The sequence below is a fragment of the Pan paniscus genome, chromosome 8 (genome assembly GCF_029289425.2).
Source record: "Pan paniscus chromosome 8, NHGRI_mPanPan1-v2.0_pri, whole genome shotgun sequence".
In the NCBI taxonomy this organism is placed as follows: Eukaryota; Metazoa; Chordata; class Mammalia; order Primates; family Hominidae; genus Pan; species Pan paniscus.
The window spans coordinates 117,118,433-117,141,012 of NC_073257.2; the positions used below are offsets into that span (position 1 = coordinate 117,118,433).

Consider the following 22,580-nt stretch of genomic DNA (forward strand, 5'->3'; position numbering starts at 1 on the left):
ACAAATCTATCAGTGGGCAATGTGAAATTTCATCAGTACTTTTGTGGATCTTTTTTAAGAGCCTGTCGTTTGTGCTACATGTTGTGTGGAATGCAAAGCAGTGTAAATTCCATTTGTTGCTTTCAAGAAACATGTAATCTATTTGAGAATATAAGGCTAAAATTCAAGAATAGATAAAAGCAGGTATGCAATAGGAATGTAAAATTACTGGCTAAGTCAGGCAGCCTGGGGAGTGATGGATATGCAGACATTGTTGATCATGGAGTGAGTCATATACAAAGTTGAGCCTAAGCTGGCATGGAAGGAGCAGTAGAATTGAGGCAGAGAGGAAAGAGAGGGATTTTTGTGTAGAGGTTAGGCTTTGGGGATGATAGACTAATTCAGCCAAAGTTAAAGGATTCATTTGGGCAGAAGTTGGAGAAAACGCTGAAAGGTGAGGAAGATAGATGACAGATGGCTTTGAATGATAAAAATTGATGCTTTTGCTTTTGTCACAAAAATTCTGATTTAGGGCAGCATGATATAAGATAGAACCAGATTCATGGACAGTAATACTTTAGACAGATACTGTCAAAGAGTTTTTAGATGTATTTAAGTGCGTATGTTCGTGTATCTGTATTTGAGGGAAAGTGCTTTTTTAACCTGTGAATTTTCACATTAATCCCATAGGCATAAAAGTATGGGAGTTTTGGTTTACTACCTTCAACTATTTATCATCTTTTCCCACCTATTACCACCAGTCATTTTTCTCCTTTAAAAACACACAAAGACAAAGGAATAAAGCCAAATAGAATCTATAACTATCACTTTAGCTTTAAACTACTAGTTTACTGTATTATTTGGCTTTATTTCTTTGCTTTATTCTTTAATAGCATCCATAGCTACTAGTTTAGTTTTAAACTAAACTAGTGAATAGAACCATGAATTTGGTTCCATCTTATATCACTAGTTTAGTTGAGTTTTAGTTTAAAACTAGTAGCTATAGATAGTATTTTGCTTTATTTCTTTGTATGTTAAGATTTTTTATATAGTTCTAAACGTGGTAGATCCACAGTTATATATCCAGCCTTTGTACCTCATATGATGAGCACTTTGCACACATTACTATATAATCTGCTGAAGGTTTTAAATAAGGCAAGCATAGTGACTGCATAGTCTGTCCAATTTGGGACTGGCAGCTGTTATCAAGGTATGCATTTTAAGTTGCAGAGATTTTAAAGTGTACAATATTAACTTGACTTACTGTGTCTGGGAAACTGATGTAGGCTGCATCCAAAGATTTCCCTGCAGCTTGCTTAGTTCCATTAGTCAAGTGGAAATCTCATAACTAAATAGTCACACAGAGCTTTGTCGATTTCTTGCTGGGCTCAGTGTATAATATGTGACCTGTCGCACATGAGGGATTCTCTGTGGGGAGGGATGTAGCTCACAGCCTAGGCAGGGCATGAGGTATTTTTCTAAGGGGCCTTGCTGTGGGCTGGCTCTGTAGATTGGATGAAGCACAGAGACAGAGAAGTCAATCAGCTGCCTATTGGATTTGTGGGGCTCTGAAAGGCCAATTTGCTGGGATTAACAGAGGTCTGGCTTAATAAATGTGTCTGCTTGCCTAATATATTTGAGTAAATGAACCTTAAAATACTTGATTTAATTTAGCATTGGGCACCAGATATCAGTGGCTGATGAAGAACTCAAGAATCCTGTTGAGTGTTCCAGCTTTGCAAGGAAGGTGAAATCAGCCATGCTGCCATAACAGCTGATGAGAAACAAAAGCAATTTGGAAAACAAAATTAGCTCCTGCCATTTTCCCAGCACAAGAGTCTGTGGCTTGCCACCTGGGGACCAAGTGTTCCCATTCGGCACAGTTTGTTTGCTGTGGCTGAGTGCCCTGACTGGCTGGCAGGAGGGCACATACTCTCTTACTTCAGATGGCATTCCCTTTGCTCTGCATCCCTGCACCCTTGCTGGGCCCTGGATCTCCTAGGGAAACAGCCAGATGGAGGAGACAAGATCAAATCTGCTAGGACAGGAAGAATTCCATCACTCTCAAAAGAGATTCCATTGCCCAAGACAGCACCGACCAGCTGAATCTTAAGAGAGGACAGAAAAAGGAGAGAGGGCCATGTATGCTACTGAGAGCTGAAGAAGATGAGCTGGAAGTAGTGAAGATTCTCTAAAGAGAAAACTATTAAGGGAGAAAAATGCCTGGTGGTGATAGGTGGGAAAAGATGAGAAATAGCTGAAAGCAGTAAAACAAAACGGAAAACTGAAAGAACTGTGCAGTGAACATCAACATACACACCACCTGTAGTCTACCATTAATATTTGCTATGCTTGTTCTATCACATGTCTATCTGTCCATCCTTCTGCATACATCCATTAGTCTATCTTGATGCTTTATTCATTTCAAAGTAAATTTAAGACACCTATATTCTTTGTCCTAAATGATTCAGCTTGCAAATCATTAACCGTAGTTGATTTTTTTTTATACTTTTAGCCCTGTGGGGGTATAAATCCTATCAACAATGGAATGCAAAATTCAACAGTGTGTACTTACTGAGTTTTGGAAAAGACATTCACCTGTGTAATCCAAACTTCCTGAAAGTCCTCTCGTGCCCCTTCTAAGTCAATCTCCAGCCCAGTCCCCCTTCTCAGTCAATCTCCAGCCCAGTCTCCAGAACCAACCACTATTCTATTTTTTCATCATAAATTAGATTTGCTGGTTTGGAGATTTATCCATACTGATTGTATACACACACATATACACACACAAACACTGAAAATATATATATATATATATATATATCTCAGTATTTATTTCCTACTAAATCTCCTACTAATGAATTCCTGGGCTGTTTCCTATTTTGGGCTGCTATGAATAAGCCACTATGAACATTTATTTTTTTGTTTGTATACTTGTGTCTTCTTTTCTCTTGACTAAATTCTTAGGGTTGCAGTTCCCAAATCATAAAATATACATATAGTACAACTGATGGAGGATTTTTCTTGGCCCCTTCACTGAACTCGCAGCAGTGGTGTTCCCTCTACCTGGCCCACCGTGCTTGTGGGAGGGAGCATGTGAGCGAGTTAGTGTGGGATCTGGCCATACACTCCGGGTGCTGACACAGGAGCAAGCTCCGTGGAGGGCCCATGGCCAGACCAGGTGTATCACCTCAGGGGGAGCGCAGCAGCCCCAGGTGAGGGTGCTCACAACCCTGAAGCCCCAGAGGGGGTGTTAGAGTGCTCCTTTAGCTCTACCATCTGCGGACAGTGGCATGTTAGCAGCTCAGTTGGCCCCTTGCCTTGTCATGTGGGGCAGCTGCCCTCTGCCACTGCGAGTAAAGGGCCAGTGTGACAGTCTTTCTGGGTACCCACACTCGGTGGGTCCTGAACTCTTGTCTGGCATCCAAGAAGAATGAGGTTGAAGGACGGTTGAAGGATGGTGAAGGCAGAGAATTTTACTGAGCAATGAAAACAGCTCTCAGCAGAGAGGGGAGCTGGAGAGGGGACAAGAAGGGCAGGTCATCTCCTCCCTGACTTCAAGTCAGGCTGTCTCCTCCCAGAAGTCAGGCCGTCGTCTTCTCTACCAACTGAGTCTGGGGTCTTTATAGGCACAGGATGGGGATTGTGTGCTGACTGGTTTGTGAATATGCAAAAAAGGATCAAGTGAAGACACCACTCAAAGGTGGGCATGACAGTGTAGAAAACCAACTAGGAAAGAGTAGGTATATGTAAAGTAGGTGAAGAATAGGGATCAATCAGAGAAAGCGCACCAAACAGGGAGAAAAGTTTTCAATCCAGTCCAAAGATTTAACTTGTAACTTGGCTTTCAGGCTTTAAACCGTCTTTAGCTTGGAGGTGGGGTTTCACTGGGTACCCACCCCTATCTGCCTAGGCATTTGGCTGCCTCCTGTCACTGTCACACCACTTTGGAAAAAGTTATTGCAATTTCTTATAAAACTAAACATTTTCCTAAATCATTCTACCATTTTACATTTCCACCAAAATTCTATGGGTCCTACCTTGAACAACAAGGGTTTGAAATGTACAGGTCCACTTATATGTGGGTTGTTTTTTTTCAAGAAATACAGTCAGCCCTCCATATCGTCAGGATCCACATCTGCAACCAAACTTAGATTGAAAATACAGCATTTGCAGAATGCAATACCTGCAGATATGGAGGGTCTACAGTGGGATTGGAGTATGCATGGATTTTTGTATACACAGCGGTCCTGGAACCAATCCTCTGTGAATTCTGAGGTATATCTGCATTCTATTTCTGTCTTCATCCTTGAGAACTTCCTATATGTTATGATTATTGGGGGAAAAACAGAAAGAAAAAGATTAATAAATGATCACAAATATGTTTGTTTGTGTATTTTCCAACCTATTAAAAATGGTAAAAATGCCTTGCAATGGGAAACACACATATAATAATATAAAAAGTCAGTAATCTGATGGTGCATCTAATTTACATATATTTTCTGCGCTATGAAAGGCAATGTGCGGCCGGGCGCAGTGGCTCACGCCTGTAATCCTAGCACTTTGGGAGACCGAGGTGGGTGGATTGCCTGAGCTCAGGAGTTCAAGATCAGCCTGGGCAACACGGTGAAACCCCATCTCTACTAAAATACAAAAAATTAGCTGAGTGTGGTGGCATACACCTGTAGTCCCAGCTACTAGGGAGGTTGAGGCAGGAGAATTGCTAGAACCCAGGAGGCGGAGGTTGCAGTGAGCCGAGATCGCATCACTGCACTGCAGCCTGGGCGGCAGAGCAAGACTCTGTCAAAAAAAAAAAAAAAAGACAGTGTGCTTAGGGTGGGTAATACAGAAGTAAATAACTATGTGATCACTTCTCAGAAAGGTCTCATAATCCAGTGAAATATAGGATGAAAATATAAGTGACACCAGATATTGGAGGAGAAGGGAAATGATCTCCTATTCCCAAAGCCAACAGGGACAGGTTACAAAAGCTGTTTCTACTTTGCCCCAGGAGAAGGAGCAGAATGACATGCAAAATCCAGGATGCCCAGTCTTATCCTTATTTCTAGAATTTAATAATTTATAATGTGTTTCAAGTATACTAATACTCTTCCTAGATACTGGAAGAATAATCACAGTTTTAAGAAACGGTATAACGTTTGTTTGTTTGTTTGTTTTTCTTTTCCAAGTTAGGATGACAGTCTGAGAGTTTCAGGAAAGGAAATAAAGTTGATATCCCACACAAGACTGAATGAGTATTGTTACTTCTTCTTGTAGCCTCTCATCACTTTGGACAGCAGCATTTCCTTCACATTCCTTGCAGAAGGAACCAACACCATCACAGTCCAGGTGGCTGCTGGGAATGCCCTCATCCAGGACACAAAAGAGATTGCAGTTCATGGTAAGCCCTGAAAATTGTTCTGTGATGCTCCTTCCCGCTCAGTTAATCTCCTCTGTCCACTCTCCCTACAATCATTGAGTGTGGTGGAAATTCCTCAGGCCCTGGGAAAATTACATAGGTCAACAGGAAGCTTCCAAACCTACCTCCGACCTAGAGATTGAGGTTATAAGATATGTATACCACAAACAGGTATTTGTCATCCCCTGTGTTATGTCTGCCTCACAACTTGTTTAGGGTTCTCATTAGACAAAGACATGTATCACAAATTGAAGGAAATGCAAGCTGGGAGGTATCTACAACATATATGCAGGACACACTCTTTGTGAGATGAGGACCAGCAATTTCCAAAAGTCAGGAGTCATGATCCCTGCCTTGTAGGATTCATTGCTCAGTTAATGAGATGATCTCTATTCACAACAGATGGCTTTCTTGATTGTTGGAGATTTGAATATCATTGGCTGCAAAACTAGATAATAAGGCTAAGAATATAAGTTAGGACTAGGGCAGAAGAGGGTGAATAGGACTACTATCCTGTTCTCAACCCTGGAGAACCACTGTTAAGTTTATTATAAATGAAAGTGCCTCTACTGCCATTTCACACAACCTCTCCCAGGTCCCTAGACACAACCAGTATCACTGTGGTTTTCTTTTCTTTTCTTTTTTTTTTAGATTTTTCATTACTAGTTTGATTTCTTTAATGGTAATTGGTTTTTTGGTTTTACATTTCTTCATTTCATTTCTTCATTTCTTCTTTTTTTTATGTATTATACTTTAAGTTTTAGGGTACATGTGCACAACATGCAGGTTTGTTACACAGGTAATGTAAATATCACTGTGGTTTTCTAGAAAGTTAAGTGAAGGCTTGTGATCCTCTGATCAGATTATGTTCCTCCAGCCTCACACCAGGTAAATTCTTTTTCCTACCTTTCTGCAAACTTGCTTCTCAGGCTCTTCGAGGGGCACATGGAAGGTTTGTGTGTTTCTTTCAAAGTAAACATTTTAATTGTATTGTAAATTTTATACAGAAGCGTGCAGGGCACAAGTGTTTAGTTTTATGCATTACCACAAAGTGAATGCACTTGTATACTCACCAACCAGGTCAAGATACAAAGTTTAAACCTATTTTCTAATCCTCAGAGGCAGTTTCTAGCACAATGGGTGAAGGGATTAAGGAAGGAGAAGTGAAAAGACTCCATTCCAACCAAGCCCAAATTGTTAATGCTTTGTGTTGGCTCTGCCTGGTACCACCTACAGTAGCAGACGTCTCCTTCTGGAGTTTCATAATTGTCTTTCATTTCAGATAATATACAGGAAGAAAGGCTTAAGATCTTAGACACTGACAAAACTGGTAGGAGCACAAATCTACTTCTAATCACCAAATTCTACTTTATTTCAGAAGTCAGGAAACAAGCTGAGAACAAGGAATTCTAGCAGAAGCCTGGTGAAAGAGTAGACCTTTTACCAAAAGCACAGTGATGGTGGAGCTCCACACCTGTCACACCCTCTCTCTTCTCACTCTCCCAGCCTCACTTAAACATTCTTTCTCCCTGCAGAATATTTCCAGTCCCAGCTTTTATCATTCTCTCCTAATCTGGATTACCACAATCCTGACATTCCTGAGTGGAGAAAAGATATTGGCAATGTCATCAAGCGAGCTCTGGTTAAAGTAAGTTGGCTTTGTCTTTGTTTAAGTTCTTGCGAATAAAGAAAAGAACTAGATGGTGTGGTCCACAATACATTGGCATGGATTAAAACTGCATTCCACAGTTAGATAAAGATTATTTCTCTGTAAAAAGAGAGAGAAGAGGCTGGGTGCAGTCGCTCACACCTGTCATCCCAGCACTTTGGGAGGCCAAGGCAGGCAGATCACTTGAGACCAGTAGTTTGAGACTAGCCTGGCCAACATAGCAAAACTCTCTCTACTAAAAATACAAAAATTAGCTGCATGTGGTGGCGCACACCTGTAATCCCAGCTACTCAGGTGGCTGAGGCATGAGAATTGCTTGAACTGGGGAGGTAGATGTTGCAGTGTGCTGAGATTGCGCCATTGCACTCCAGCCTGAGTGACAGAGCAAGACTCTGTCAAAAAAAAAAAAAAAAAAAAAAAAAAGAAGAAGAAAAAGCAAGAATTGTAGGATTAAAGAAGGAGGAAGAGAAGAGTAAAAGAGAGTCTAGTTCAATGTTTGAAGAAGGAAACTGGCCCAATGTTTATTATGAATTTGTTTGAGATAAGGGCTTGATCCCTTTAATGCACTAATGGATGGACAACTCACTGAGTTTTTGCTAATATTATGCACTTGTCTGGCTCTTTGTTCACCAATAGGATCTTCTTAACCAAACATTTATACTCACAAGACTACCGTTGGCCACAGATTGCACTCAGAAGGCTACAGGCCAGGAAACAGAGCGTTCCAGCAGGGTAATAGAAATACAGAGTTAATCCAAGGTCAAATTTGCCTTAGAGAAAGTAAAAGGGTTTTGTTAAACATTTTCTCAGAGGTAGGCACTAGAATATATTGATGAATAAAACATGGTCAATTGAAATGTAGAAATAAGTCTAATGTATAAGCAGCTCTAAGCTAGAGGCATGGCCAGCATCTGTATGGGGCAGAGAGAACAGTATGATTCACGCTATCCAGGGACATGAAGACTTGGCATGGATTTGCAACTCAATAAATACTTGTTGAACTCTTGGAACATCTTTGGAGAGAATACTTGAACTGTGTTTGCAAGGATAAATGTCAGTTAACAGGGGCAGATGGTGTTTGAATGAGCAGCATGTTCAAAGTCGTGGACTATAAAGAGTACAGCACACTTTGGGAGGCCGAGGCGGGTGTATCACCTGAGGTCAAGAGATCGAGACCATCCTGGTCAACATGGTGAAACCCTGTCTCTACTAAAAGTACAAAAACTAGCTAGGTGTGGTGGCGTGTGCCTGTAGTCCCAGCTACTCGGGAGGCTGAGGCAGGAGAATCACCTGAACCCAAAAGGCAGAGGTTGCATGAGCCGAGATATTGCGCCACTGCACTCCAGCCTGGTGACAGAGTGATACTCCATCTCAAAAAAAAAAAAAAAAAAAAAAAAGAGTACAACATATTTGGGAAATGGCAAAGAGTTTGGTGTAGCCAGTCTGTAGGTTATAAGGGCAAGTGCAGCTAAAATTGAGCTAGGATGGTTATGTCCTATTGTGTAGGGTTTGAGAGACCAACAGAAGCTTGGCATTTATTCTGTAGGCACTGGGAAGTATGAAAAGTATGAAAAGTATTCTTTTTTTTATTTTAGTAAGAGAATAGGTTTATATGTCAGTAACCCATTCTGGTGGCAATGCATAGTTGGGGAGACATTTCACAAAAGGTGACCAGCTGAAAGACCACTGGAGTTATCTAGGCCAGAAATATAAGGTGCTCAAGAAAAAGAGGCAAAGGCTACTTAAAAAATTGAACAATAGAATTGGTGACTAAGGAAATGTCGTGTGGGTGAGAGGGAGAGAGAAATTCTCTCATAACAAGAGCCAGTAGGAGATGGCCTTACATTAATCAAGATGGGGACTATGTAGGAGAAACACGCTTGGGAAACAATAATGATTTGACTTTTAATGTAAGTCTGGAGCACGTGAGAAACAACTGGTTGAAGATGACCAGGAGGGTTGAAAATATGGATCTGAAGATGAAGCAGAGGTTCATGCTGGAGGGAGAGATGTAAGAGAAGAGGCTGTGGAGGTTGTTAGGCTCTCCAAAGAGGAGTTGGGGGACAAGGCAGACACACTGCTGGTGGTTCCCCAAGGCAGAGGAGAAAGATCCAGGAAGGACATGGAGAAGGAGCTGACAGATAGGAAGAAGAATAAATAGAAGAGAATGACATAGGAGCATTGCTGTATGGAGCGGTCTGTAAGAGTAACTACACTTCAAATCTTTTTACAAAGAGACTATTCATAGAAAGAGATGAGAATGAGGGCTGGGAGTGGTGGCTCATGCCTGTAATCCTAGCACTTTGGGAGCCGAGGCAGGTGGATTGCCTGAGCTCAGGAGTTTGAGACCACCCTGGGCAACACAGTGAAACTCCATCTCTACAAAAATAAATAAAAAAAATTTATCCGGGCATGGTGGTGCATGCTGGTAGTCCCAGCTACTCAGGAGGCTGAGGCAGGATAATTGCTTGAACCCAGGAGGTGGCAGTTGCAGTGAACTGAGATTGCTCCAGTACACTCCAGGCGACGTGAGACTCCATCTCAAAAAAAAACCAAAAAGAAAAAATGAGATGAGAATGAGACTGTTATGTATGCTGTGTTAGTCTGTTTGGGCTGCTATAACAAGGTTCCATAAACTGGGTGGCTTATAAACAACAGAAGTGTATTTCTCATAATTCTGGAGGCGGAGAAGTACAAGATCAAGATGCTGGTAGATTTGATGTCTGGTGAAAGCCACTTTGCTTATTCATAGGCAGAACCTTCTTGCTGTGTCTTCACATGGTGGAAAGGGCAAGGTGGCTCTCTGGGGTCTCTTTTATAAAGGCACTAATCCCATTCATGAGGGCTCCACCCTTATGACCTAATCACCTCTCAAGGCCCCACCCTGATACCATCACATTGGATATTAAGTTTTGACAGATGAATGGGGGTGGGGGGTGCAAAAACATTCAGATCATAGCATATGTCTTTGGTTGCAAGGCATCCAGAATTGGGTTGTGTTATGTATGGTTACGTTCATTAAAAAGATACTAGCTTTTTAGGAAATAACTTGTAATTGCAATAATAATAATCAGTCCTGTTAGTTGATTCTCAGACCTCAAATCTCACAAGGACCAATCACTCGTATGTCCCTTTGGATGGGTTAAATGAATCTGTATACACTGCTCCAAGGTCTCTGTAAGGGCCTTGGTGGACTGACACTCCCTGACATTGTTCTTTCCTGAGACAAAGGGTCACACCAGTCAAGTCACTAAAAAGCTCACCACCCAACCCTTCACTGCATTGGGTGGTTCTCTGCATTTTGCCCCTAGTCTGGCCTCCTGAGACTTGCTTTAAGGTACTTAAAGGCCCCCAGCCTTATGGACTTGGCATTAGGACTTAATGCTACTAAGGATCATGCTTTGAAAGAGTGTTGAGGCATCTAGCTAACCACCTCAGGCTGTTAAGAGGATGCCTCCCTGGTTGGTGGACTCTTTAGGCTTCTGACTGCTGCTTCTTACTTCCCTGCGGGCTGGCTCTTTCACTTTTCTTTATCACATCCCTGAGAGTTAACTCCAATCTGTAAGCCTAATTCCAAATAGGAATCAGAGCTGAGCAAATGGAAAACAACCAAACTCTCTGCTTCTGTTCAATCTAGCAACTATTTATTTAATTTTTACTCTGTGTCAAGCATTCTTGGGAACAGTGAGACCCCAGACAGAAATATCTGGGCAATCACACCATAAGAACCTGTATTAGTCCATTCTCAAACTTCTATACCCGAAACTGGGTAATTTATAAAGAAAAAAGGTTTAACTGACTCACAGTTCTGCATGGCTGGGGAGGCCTCAGGAAACTTAACAATCATGGCGGAAGGCACCCCTTCACAGGGTGACAGGAAAGAGAAGAGTGGCAGAGCGAAGGGGGAAAGGCCCCTTATAAACCATTAGCTCTCATGAGAACTCACTATCATGAGAACAGGATGGGGGAAACCACCCCCAGGATTTGATCACCTCCACCTGATTCCTCCCTCAACACCTGGGGATTCTGGGGATTACTATTCAAGGTGAGATTTAGGTGGGGACACAAAGCGTAACCATATCAGGATCTATCTGAGAAAAGACTACACCAGACAGATGTAATCATGTGTCACGGTGGACATGATCTATATCTCTGAAATGCAGTGGACATGGTCATTTGGAGGCGTTTGGGGTGGGAGGCTAAGGTGGAGATCACTGCAGGTAGAGATAGTCAGGGGGCACTTTGGAGGATGGGGGTATTTCACCTGATTCACAAATTATATATTTGGATTGACAGAAGAGGTGGTGATGTTCTGGATAAAAGATCTTCAGGAGACACATAGGAAAGAACAAGCTTACTCTTCACGGGGGAGAACTCAGCATCCTGTTTTCTTTAAAAATTTGCCTTCAGACAGAAGCTTACTTTTAAGTTTTTATCACAAAAGCAGTATCATTCTTTTACTAACCCCTCAGGAATAGAAAAATTCACTCGTATTCTCAGCCTCTTAACCACGTTTAGTATTTTGTTATTTTTTTCTTCTATATATTTGTATTTTTATAGAGTTGTAACCAAAGAAATGTAAGGAAATAGATTGGAATGCAGCTATCATAAGTATTTTTCTATGTTGTCTCATAGTACTTATTATCATCTTAGTGGTGGCATAATAGTCTATCAGGTGATTATACCAGTATTTGCTTATTTTTTTGAATACTGGAGGTTTTCCCCTTTATTTACTATTATAAGTAATGTTGTGTTTTTTCCTGCATATGGCTTTTCCTATATTTTGGATCATGTCTTTAGAACAAATTCACCAAGTTACAGTTACTGACTGAAGGGTATGAATATTTTTATGGCCTTTAAATTAAGTCTTTCAGAAAACAAATTGGCAATATGTATCAATTTCTAGCACTGCCAGTGCCAAATGAGGGAACTTCCTTCAATGCAGTCTTACCAATATTAGCTATTACACTTAAAAAAAATCCTGCTTTAATAAGTGAAAGCAAGTATTGCTCGGCTTTCTTTAAATTTGCATTTTCCCATGTTTGTTTATGACTTCTTTTTCCTCATTTGCACCCAGCCTGTGTTTCAGCCAGAAGCTCTAGCTCTCATAGAAAAATGGAAAATATGAGAGGAACTTTTGCCAATGTTCCCAGCAAATAATGTTTTAAAAATCATTTGTAATCCCATTCTAGTTTCAGTAAAAATGTATATAAGAGCAGGGGAGGTAGTGAAACTAATAATGTTTTACCTAGCAGGTCTAAGGGAAAAACTGAAAGAAAGCCTGAATGTATATTGGAGCCTGTGCCTAAAAAGCTGCATTTGAAAAACTCACATGAGCCATCTGGCTGTGCACACTCTGCTCTTGTCATTGATTTGGGGAGGGCTGGCTCCTCCACAGCCTCTCTTTGTCTGAACATCTTTGCAGGTAACCAGTGTCCCAGAGGACCAGATCCTCATTGCCGTGTTTCCTGGTCTCCCCACTTCAGCAGAGCTTTTCATTCTTCCACCCAAGAACCTGACAGAGAGGAGGAAAGGCAATGAAGGGGACCTGGAACAAGTAAGTGAAAGTAAATCTGGCTGGGACCCTTGCCTGCACCCTACACCCTGAGAGGGCACAAAGCTGTTTTCAGCCAGAAAGGGAGACAGGCTCTCTTCCATTACCCCAACAGCCAAGGTTTTGAAGAGCAATCACCCTTACCCAGAGTAAATACAGGTGCAAATAGACTGGAGCATTCAGCTACTCAGAAAGGAATGGCACCCCTGGCATTATTCATTCCAATGTCTGACATCCCTGTGCCAGCTCATGCCTCCCTCCCAGTGACTCTTCCTGGGATACAGGGGAAGGGGAGCAGCAGAGAGAGAGAGAGAGAGAGAGAGAGAGAGAGAGAGAAAGAAGGGGGGAATTTGAATTTCCTTGTTTATTTCTGGGACTATGTGCCTCTTGTCTTTAAACTGCACTGGCCCTTAAAGATCCTGGCCAATGTTAAGCTCTGCTTCTGGGGAGAAAATGAACTGCCTTCAAACATGATTTTTTGGAGAGGGATGTATTGCCTCTCTTTGCTTTAACTAAGGAAGCAACATTTCCAAAAGGGATTGTGATTTACTGTTCTTATCAAATGGGCATATAGAACTATACTGTGATCTGCACACTGTCCTGGAAGTAAAGGGGATGGCAGGACTGGTGTTTCTCCTTTTCAACCTCTATTCCTCCTGAGGTCTTAATGCCTGCACTGTTTCACCCTTCCTTTCTTTCTCATGATGCTAAGTCAGGTGCAATAGAAATAAGTGAGCATGAGGCTGCAGAAAATCGGCATGAATCACAAACATTTGCTCTCATATGAGGTAATCATTGTACAGACAAATTTTGTGTCCCTGTGATACTCACTGGCCATCACCCCATCCTTACTTACAGCCATCCACAGACATTGAGCGGTAGAGATGTGATTGCAGTTTCTCTGAGAAATAATTTCTTGCATTGCAGGGTTGCATATTGAAGTTGGCCAGAAATAAATTTAGCTTCTTAATGCATACATCACTTTTACAAGACCTCTTTATTCTGAAATAGCAAGTGGCATGTGTGAACTATATTTGGAAGCTACAATATCCATCCATTTAGATAAATAGGTAATTACAGTGATGAATAGCAGCTGTGATATTAAGGCACATACAGCGAGATAAGAGTTAGGGACAACAGCCTAAGTCGGCCTCAGCTTTCATGTGGGAATTACAGAGTGATTAAATCGATGTTCTGTGTTCTGCGACTTGCTAGGGAAAAGTAAAGAACAAAAATTATCCCATAAAAAGGAGGCAGCTTCTGCTTTGATGTTTGCTTCCCATTGTCTCTAAGATAGAAAACGCAGAGGAGTGGGCTGGTAGTATATGTACCTGCTTTAATCCTGGCAGCGGCCTACATCCCCTGTGTCTATGACTTAATCAGATTACAGAGCTAATGATGGGTTGAACTTCTTTCATTGGAACCCATAACAGGTCTTTTTAGAGTGTTATAAAGGCATGGATAAAAGAGCAGTGAATTAGGAGTTGAATGAAACATCTATGTCTATTATAGCTCTAATTCACCAGTGACTGTAGGCATGCCTCTTTCTGTCTCTCACTCTCCTCTCCAGAATAAGCAAATATTACCATCTATAGTTGTCTCTCAGTATACATAGGAGAATGGTTCTAGGACTTCTGATATACCAAATCTGTGCATCTTCAAGTCCTGCAGTTGACCCTGCAGAACCTGCATGTAAGAAGTTGGGCCTCTGCAACATGGTGAAACCCCGTCTCTACTAAAAATACAAAAATTAGCTTGGCGTGGTGGCACGTGCCTATAATCCCAGCTACTCAGGAGGCTGAGGCAGGAGAATCGCTTGAACCCAGGAGGGAGAGGTTGCAGCGAGTCAAGATCATGCCACTGCACTCCAGCCTGGCGACAGAGAGAGATTCCATCTAAAAAAAAGAAGAAGTAGTTGGGCCTCTGTATATGCAGGTTTCACATCCTGTGAATACTGTATTTTCCATCCACATTTTGTTGAAAAAATCCACATAGAAGTGGATCTGCGGCCAGGCGCCGTGGCTCACGCCTGTAATCCCAGCACTTTGGGAGGCCGAGGTGGGCGGATCACGAGGTCAGGAGATCGAGACCATCCTGGCTAACACGGTGAAACCCCGTGTCTACTAAAAATACAAAAAATTAGCCGGCCGAGGAGGCGGGCGCTTGTAGTCCCAGCTACTCAGGAGGCTGAGGCAGGAGAATGGCGTGAACCCGGGGGGGTGGTGCCTGCGGTGAGCCGAGATCGCGCCACTGCACTCCAACCTGGGCGACAGTGAGACTCAGTCTCAAAAAAAAAAAAAAAAAGTGGATCTGCTTAATTCAAAACTGTCCGCATGTTCTCACTCATAGGTGGGAATTGAACAATGAGAACACATGGACACAGGAAGGGGAACATCACACACCTGGGCCTGTTGTGGGGTGGGGGGAGGAGGGAGGGATAGCATTAGGAGATATACCTAATGTTAAATGACGAGTTAATGGGTGCAGCACACCAACATGGCACATGTATACATGTGTAACTAACCTGTACGTTGTGCACATGTACCCTAAGAGTATAAAACAAAACAAAACAAAACAAAAACAAAACCGTATAGTTCAAGGGTCAACTGTACTTCCTTGGTTTCACAAGGCTCCAAGGGCTGTGAGAACCAAAGCCATAAATATTTTCCACTATCTTATCCCTAATTGAACCATGGTGACTTTTTACCTATTGACCTTGTCCTTGGTTTCTTACCCCATGAGGGAGCATCATTGCATGTCATGTCACCCCATGCATCCTGTCTTATTTTTTCAGATTGTAGAAACACTGTTTAATGCTCTCAACCAAAATTTGGTCCAGTTTGAGCTGAAGCCGGGGGTACAAGTCATTGTGTATGTCACACAGCTGACGTTAGGTGAGTGCCACTGGGAACTGGGGAAATGGGAAAGAGGATCTGTTATCCCAGAGAGAAAAGGGGGAGAGAATCATGAAACCCTGCTGCATAATGTCTGAAAGTGGCTTTGTAGAAGGGTCCTTTTTGTAGTTATGGTTCAGAAGGATTGGTCACATCAGTCACATTGTTCTGAAGGCATCCTGCAAGAAGACTTTCTTAGGAGTAGCTTTGCCATTGAATCCCTAGACGGTCTTGGAGAAAACCTACAATTTACTTGGGTCTTAACCTTATTCGTTTGTTTGTTTGTATATTTCTTTATTTTGTCTGTGACAGTTGGGATTATATTGGACAGTCCTCTAGCTCTCTTCATTCATTCAATTATCTGATTTTATGAATCTTGGATGGTAGGCCACTGAACTTTAAAACTCCCTTCTAGTTTACAATGTGTGAGTCAAAGTAGAAACAGGAACAAACTCTAGTTGGCTTATTTGTGAAAAAATCTAAAAAGGCATGTCCCATTGGGCATCTACTTTGGGCTCTCTGGGAAAGCCTGTTTATTAAATGGTTCTTAATAATGTAAGACTTTTCCAAGGTGTAGGTCACAAATGTGCCCATCCAGTGGGTTTTTATCAGAACAGTGTAAAGGAAGAGAATGAAACACTGCATTAGTACTTAACTCAAAATTTCAAATGGGCTCCCTGTAATTATGGTGACAGGCATGCAGCCTATCTAAGAGAAAGAGCACTGGAGCCCTTATTCCACTCCCCTGAGCTGGACATACGTTGTTCAATTTATACCAAGAACTAGCAAGTTTCCCCAGGCTGAACAGAGAAGTTTACTTTCCCTAAGAAGCTGTACTCAGGTGCCATTGTCATCATTGAAGCCAGACTTTCTGCACCCAGATATCAGGCAGGGGAATTGGAGACTAGACATAAGGATGGAGATCAGTGGCCTCCTTCCTGCAATGAATACTCCCTCCAGCTAACAGCTTCCAAGTGAGCATATCTGTTCTTTTCCTTATCTGTTCTTCTTTCCAAGCTCCATTGGTGGACTCCAGTGCTGGGCACAGCAGCTCAGCCATGCTTATGCTATTATCAGTGGTATTTGTTGGCCTGGCTGTGTTTTTGATCTACAAGTTTAAAAGGTATGTCCTGTTATCACTCAATTTAGTAGTGGGGTTGGGGTCATTGCAAATGATTCTTCCTATAACTAACTTTACTAAACTCATCGCAAGAATGTGATTTTTAATTCTCCTTGAACTTCTGTTTGACAATGGGTAAAAGCAAGAATGGTTGAGGGTCATGGATTAAATGGGTTTGAGACTCTGAACTCTATCTATTATGATTTATAGGTGTAATGAGTTAGGTAAATAAAGACTGGCCAATGAAATCAATTTATTATCTTCAAGAGAAGTGTAAGGGGTTTTCAAACCTCAATCAAACTTCTAAAGTAAGGTCTTATATATTCAGAAGATCTTTTTATATGGATCAACATCCATTCAGGTGGTTAAATAGGGAAAATGCAGCTAAAATTTGATACACACATGTACAGACACCGATGCATTTTTTTACCTCCTGTTGCAGCTATTCAGCATCTCTCTTTAAATTTGCATGCTAAAGATATTCAACTATCATCCCTCTCCCTCTTTTTCCTATTCTAAAGGGAAATTGATTAGGAGAACAAAACTCCACATGTCTTGAGAAATTATTTTTGAAAGCCACAGAAGGGGTGGTATAATAAGATACTTATTAGAAACGTAAAATTGAAATCAATAATTTTGTACTAACATTCAAATTATAACTTCTACTAGGATGTATACTAATTAAGAGTATAAACTCTGAAATAAGATCCAATATTAACTTTTAGCGTTTGTAACCTTGGGCAATTGTTATTTGCCTCTCTAAGTCTTAATTTCTTCATTGGTAAAATGAGAATAGCAATAATACTTTATAGGTTTGCTATATGATTTAAATGCCATAATGTGTGTAGGTGCTACGTACTAAGTAATCAACAAAGCTATGTTATTATAAATAACAAAGCACATGCCTGCCAAAGATGCCCTCTGTGCCATAAACTATCACATAATAGGCCCTCAGAAATTTTATCAGTGGCCTAGAAATGTGCTCCCTGGGAAGCCTGGGTAAAGTAAAAATGTCATTAATTATTGTCAGATGAGTTTGAAAGCCTCTTTTAGTCCTGGAGTCTTTCCAGGAACTAAAGATAATGCTTTTAGGTTTTGGTAGAGATCAGTGGTAAAGGTGCCTGACTCTTCCTGCCCCCCTTCTTCCTGCTTATCTCTCCTTTAGTGGCTATTTCATTTTCTTAAAAACACCAGTTTAATTCAATATACCTCTCAGCGTTAGCCGCAGCAGCAGGAATTCTATCAACACCCTCCACGCTCTCTAGAAGGACAGAGTGAGATTCACCTTCCTACTCAACTTATAGACCAGTATGTGAGTTCATGTCCTCTTGGATCAAGATGTGTTAACCCACATACCCCTGTTCCCTTTGAAGAGTGGATAAAACCTTTATGTCACAAAGTGAGAAAAGGTTCAATATAGAAACAGCCTGGTTAAGGCAACACCCATTTATTTATAGATGTACTTCAATTATATGCAAAGAACATTTCACTTTTCACTCAGCCAAGAATTTGATTGTGAGGAAGCCTGGTGGTTGCTGGGCGTGACAATCAACTAAACTAAATGTCTTATCTCTGACTCCCAGAGCAGCATAGTTGCTGAGGACAAGGGCCAATAGAAGTCCTGTAAAGAATCTTTTGTGGCTTTTGTGTCAGGTCGATCCAAAGTAAGGATACTTAAGGATCACTTATACTGTGACTTGGAAAACTTCTTTTTTTGTTTTGTTTTGTTTTGTTTTCTTTTTATAAATGCTGTTAAACTCCTTAGACGGTCAACTTACTAATGTAGGCATCTTTAAATGTATACACTTTAATAATGAATCCATACCAGGTAATGACATCTCTAAAAAATTCTACCTTTGTAGTTCCCAGGTATCAGCCCACCTTTTCTGTGTCCCTGACAGTGAGTCATGCAGCTGAGGCCACAGGAAATAAACTCCAATCAAACTGGACAATAGCAGCATCAGTTAACAGTAACTAGTCATCAGTTAACCTTTACTTTTCTGGCTCCTTTTCCTGGAAGTTTTACTCCCAATGCTAAAGCCCTTTGGTTGAAATTCTGTGGGATTTTCTTTTTTTTTTTGGTCTCTTTTCCCCACTCATCACATGGAACCCCAGTAATGGCAACATGGAGTGTACCTGGCTCGCAACAAGTACGTAGGTCAGGTTCCTAGCTCTGGATTCCCAAAGTCTCCTTTGCTTCTTTCATTACTATCCAATAGAACTTTGGCAATGTTTAAAATGCTCTATCATCGCTACTGTTTAATATAGTAGCCAGTAGTCTGACTGAGGAACTGAATTTTAATTATATTTAACTTTAATTAATTAAGTGTAAACAGCAACACCTGGCCATTAAACGCTCTGTTGAGCAGCACAGTTTAGTGTAAAGACATTTCTGTTTCTGTGTCCAGATCATTGGCCATACTGAGTTTCCAGATCCAAAGCTTCCTCTCTGTAATTGCCAGCATTAACACATTAAGACGTTCATTCATCCTACAAACATTTATTGAGTACTTCCTGTGTGCCAGGCACTGGAAATGATCTCAGTATCCCAAGTGGTCACTTGACATAGAAAAAGAGAATAGAATTACTATGAGCCCCAAGCTTCCTTTAAATGAGTATCACCTGGCCTCTCGCAGTCTCTCTTGCTCTTGGATAGTGACTGCTATTTTCTTATATCTCAAGTAATATAATTAAAAATCATCATGAGATGCCTTTTCTTTCTGAAGACTGCCTAACAAGAATTTCCTTCCATAACTGAAGATCTGCTTTTTCTCTATCCAGGAAAACATTTGAGCTTCTATATTCCTTCCAATCTTTTTTTAGAAGGGCTTTCCTTATAGTCCAAAGCCCACTTTGCTTTCTCTAAATTTCCTCCTACAGGCTTCTAACACTCATAATAGATGGATAAATAGATACAAACTGCAGTTGGGTTTTGTTTTTTGTTTTTAGAGGGAGACTTGAGCCTATCCATATTACTCCTCTTATTTAAACCTGTATGAATGTTGGTCCAAGACATGTCTCTTGATCTCTTCATTTCCCACATTCCTTGTATGCAGAAGTGGAGTTCAGACTTATATTCTCAACAGTCCTACAAGCGGATGTGTTAAGAAATGAAAAGCAACTTGACAAATTTTTTAAATTATGCAAATCGAGATACAAAATTTATTCTCTTCCAACCATCGATTGCAAAAAGATGAAAAATATGCCAGTTTTTAGATGTGTTATTTGGAAATTGAAATAAAGCGAATAATCTCTATAAGGGCAAGTTTATCCAAATCCTCATAGGTATTGTGAGCAAAGCAGGAAAGGGGAGGCAGTTGACTCTGGTTACAACTGTGAAGTACACAGACTTACGTGATCAGGAATGGTTTAACCACCCGCAGACCTAATAAATATTACAGTTGATCCCAACCTTCATGAGCAATATGTACTTTTATGATTGGGAGGAATCTAAGTTATTAGACTGTATTTTCATTTATATAAAAAGGAATATAAAGGCCAGCATTAATTTTTAATTATACCACATTTAGAGAGCCTAGTGTGCTGCCTCACATGGATGCTGTTCACTTTGGGTTCTTGTAAATTATATTAAACTGGCTTAGACCAGTAGGGGTCATGGGGACACCTCCTTTAATGTATGGAAAGCAAACATTAAAGACATGAAAACTGAATGTAAAAAATAATTAGAAGCAACTAAGTGTTTTAAACCTATTTTCAGATTTTTTCTTCTGAATTAGCTGCAGGAAACCCGTATTAAGTGCTTCCACATTTTGCATCATTTGGAGTTGGAGCAGATAGGGGAATGTAGAAGCTTGAGAATACCACTGCTTGGCACAAGGACAACAAAGTGATTTTCCTTTAGAGTTGCATGGGATGTCCTGGATTAGGGTGGGTGTCCGATGTCCCAAGTTTCAGTGATATCTATGCTAGTAATTGGCTTTGTGAAATGTCTAGACATTAGTCTAATTTTCCCATCCTTTGATGAGGTAAGAGGGGTCTCTTCTAGAAGTGATATTCTAAAATAAAAATATAATCTTTTTATTGACAAATATAGTATAATAAAGTAGAAAGAGCACAGGATTTTAGGTAATTTATTCATTGATTCACAAAATGCTTAATAAATGTTAACCATGTGCCAAACACTGTGCTAAGTCGTGTGGATAGCAGAGAGGATAGAAAACATAGACCTTGCCTACATGGGGCTGTTAGTATAGTGGGACAGAAAGACAGAAAACAAGTCAATAAACATTGCCTATTACATCACCCTAAACCAACACCATATTTATTTCTTACATAGGCAGTGTTGCATTGTTTCATGTTTATAATGGAAAGTTGGATAGTCAGGGGAAGCCTCTCAGAGATGACATGTAAGCCAAGCTCTGAGAAGAGCAGAGGGCAGTGTGTTACAGGCAGAGGGAACAGTTGGTTCTAAGTCCCCAAGATGTTGAAGAGCTGCTTCTATTAGAGTCTTGTAACTCAAAATTTGGGTCTCCAACTGATGAGCAGCATCAGCATCACCTGGGAGCTTGGCAGAATTGCAGAATCTCAACCCATCCAGTCCAGACTTACAGAGCCACAATTCACATTTTAAGGAAGACTCTGGGTGATGCTTAAGCCTGTTAATGTTTGAGAAGCCCTGGATTAAAGGAATGCAAAGGAGTCTCCCGAGGCTGGAACACACAGTGTGTGAGGAGATAATGAAGATGGGTCAGAAGATGAATGCCTCAAGAAGATTTCAGTGTGAAGCCGCTCACTTCTCCAGCCCCAAGCTAGTCTGCCTTGTGTTTCCAAATCCCACCTACTACTTTTCTGTCTTTGAATGGAGCTATTTAGCTTCTCTTAATCCTTAATCATCTCCAAAATCCAAAAAGAAGCTATTGTCATCCCCATTGAACAGATGAGGAAACTATCCAAGTATTTAAGGTACTTATCCCATAAGTGATGCTCTGAAAATTGTAGCAAAGGCTATGAATCTATTATTTCTTGACTATTTATTTAAAAAAAGCCAATGTGGATTGATTAAATTGATGCAACCTTAGAAATAGGTGTCTTTTCACTCTGTACACACTTAGAGTTTCAAAGTCCAGCTCCTTTAAAAACTTAATACCAGGTAAATATTTATAGGGTTTTATTATCTAACTGCCTTTTTGTTTATACCTTCTTGTTTTTTACCCACAGGGAAAGGTGCATTCCTCAGGGAGTTCTATGGTTTACATCTTCCCTGGGCATCTGGGTTCCTGGCTGGCTTTGTGTTCCTTGACCTTGTAGCCTCATTGTCTCTGGGGTTACCAATATCTTTCCCTGACATGGACCCTTCCTATTAATAGCTTCTTCCTCCCCTTATCCCCCAGGATTTCCAGCTGCCCAAGTTTGGCACACCCTGTGATCTTAACCTGATTTTGCTCCTGTCCCATGTAGGAAAATCCCTTGGATTAACATCTATGCTCAAGTCCAACACGACAAGGAGCAGGAGATGATTGGGTCAGTGAGCCAAAGTGAAAACGCCCCCAAAATCACACTCAGTGACTTTACGGAGCCTGAGGAGCTGCTGGGCAAAGAGCTGGACACGCGGGTCATAGGTACATGCTCCTGCTCCACTAAGCTCCTCTGTTCTGTGTGCTCTAAACACTGGCCTGCTTCATCTGTCCCCCATACGTTACTGGACTGGAGGGTGGGGACAAACAACTACCTACAGTGACAGAATCATGTTTTAAATTTGTCTGCCACCTCTGGCCACACGAAATTGGCAGATATTTTTCCCCTTAGAAGTCAATCAGGATTGGAAATACTGGAGTCTGAGTGGGTTAGGGATGAAGCCAACTATCCATTACTGACGGGCTTTTTCTTCTTTTTCTATAAAGCAAAAGTATTATATGTCCTTACTAATAATTACATGAATGTGGAATCTGGCATCAGATAGCCCTGGATCCATTTTCCTTGCTCTG

General features: G+C 41.1%; 1 protein-coding gene across 1 annotated transcript in view; it reads left to right on the forward strand.

Annotated features, from left to right (window-relative positions):
• SORCS3 (sortilin related VPS10 domain containing receptor 3) overlaps positions 1 to 22,580 on the forward strand; it is a 616,732-nt gene that overhangs the window by 591,772 nt on the left and 2,380 nt on the right. The window contains exons 21-26 of the mRNA XM_003825558.7: positions 5,257 to 5,380; positions 6,934 to 7,046; positions 12,493 to 12,624; positions 15,416 to 15,515; positions 16,533 to 16,638; positions 22,054 to 22,214. Coding sequence (XP_003825606.2) covers positions 5,257 to 5,380; positions 6,934 to 7,046; positions 12,493 to 12,624; positions 15,416 to 15,515; positions 16,533 to 16,638; positions 22,054 to 22,214 — 736 coding nt within the window. The remainder of the gene's footprint in view (positions 1 to 5,256; positions 5,381 to 6,933; positions 7,047 to 12,492; positions 12,625 to 15,415; positions 15,516 to 16,532; positions 16,639 to 22,053; positions 22,215 to 22,580) is intronic.